Source organism: Alligator sinensis, unplaced genomic scaffold (assembly GCF_000455745.1).
Source record: "Alligator sinensis unplaced genomic scaffold, ASM45574v1 scaffold407_1, whole genome shotgun sequence".
NCBI lineage: Eukaryota > Metazoa > Chordata > Crocodylia > Alligatoridae > Alligator > Alligator sinensis.
The window spans coordinates 550,810-552,077 of NW_005842464.1; the positions used below are offsets into that span (position 1 = coordinate 550,810).

The window sequence follows — 1,268 nt, forward strand, 5'->3', positions numbered from 1 at the left end:
AGGGGCTGCAGGGAGTGGGGCTGGGTGGTGGGATGCAGCCGTGCAGGGGGGGCTGGGGGGCCGTGGTGCCGCCACTCACGCTGAACTCGAAGCTGTAGACCTTGACCATCCACAGGGGCCCGAAGCTCTCGGCGAGGGAGGAGGCCTCGTTGCTGCAGCGCGGGCACAAGGGAAGCCATAGGGCCTCGCTGCCCTGCCGCAGGGGCACTCCCACCCTCCACGCCCGCCCATGGGTGCTGGCCTATTTGAATTAAACAGGCCGTGGGCCTAGCCCACCAAAAATCGGGGGCCGCCACTGGTTGGGCGGCTGCCCCATGGGTGCTGAGCTGGCGCCGGGGATGCCTCTGGCGCTGCAGCCACTGGGGCTACGTAGGTCTGTCCTGCTGCTGCGGTGAAGGGTAGTTCACCACCCGGCAGGGCCAGCTGGGGTCGTCCCCATCCCACTTGCACCCGCGGGGGCTGCTCAGGGCATGAGTCCAGGCCTCTCCATCCCTCGCGCCTGCCCCAGCTCAGCCCGGGGCTTGCACGGCCGTCCTGCTCCCTGCCACGGGTCCGGGGCTCCCCAGCTCTGGCCCCTGGGGCTGCCCGCACACCGCTACGGGCCAGGAGCCGCTGCGCTGCCCGGTGCTGACCCCCTGCGCAGCCGCTGACCTGGATTCCACTGGCCTGGGCACTGCGCACCCACGCCCCTTGGCACGGCTGACGGCCCAGACCCTCCAGGCTGGACCTGGCTGGGGCGTCCTGCCCTGCCCCTGGGGCATCCACGGGAGCCCTGGGAGCGCCCCAGGGCAGAGGGGCACCGTGCGGGCAGGCAGGAGGGTCAGTGCAGGGCAAGCAGTGGAGGCAGCTTGGGACGCTGGGCACAGCCTCGCCTGGCACTGTCATGATGTCGAGGGCAGGAGCCGGGGCTCTGTGGGCCGGATGCCCCACGCCCAGGGGAGCAGGGCCGCCCCACGGCCAGACCCGCACCGCGGACACCCAGGGCCGGGAGAAGACCCTGCAGCTGCTTTGGGGGCACCGCCGTCTCTCCAGCTTCAGGGCCCTTGTGAATCTCTGGGTCTGGGGGACCCCCTGCTTCCCGCCCGCCTGGCTGAGCCGGACCCCAGGGCGCACGCACCAGGCCAGGAGAACACAGGTGTACATGATGGCAGCGCCCAGCACGGCGACCGTGGTGTCCTCGGCCTGCCCGTCCCTGCCGGCGCTGGGCGGGTGGGTGGTGAGGTTCTGCCCCCGGCACAGCCCTGCAGAGCGGGGAGAGGCGAGCGGGC

The 1,268-nt window shown here is 72.0% G+C and overlaps 1 protein-coding gene across 1 annotated transcript in view; it reads right to left on the reverse strand.

The window, feature by feature from the left end:
- SERINC4 (serine incorporator 4) overlaps positions 1–1,268 on the reverse strand; it is a 5,894-nt gene that overhangs the window by 690 nt on the left and 3,936 nt on the right. The window contains exons 6-7 of the mRNA XM_006030817.1: positions 1,118–1,201; positions 76–152 (exon numbers count right to left, since the gene is read on the reverse strand). Coding sequence (XP_006030879.1) covers positions 76–152; positions 1,118–1,201 — 161 coding nt within the window. The remainder of the gene's footprint in view (positions 1–75; positions 153–1,117; positions 1,202–1,268) is intronic.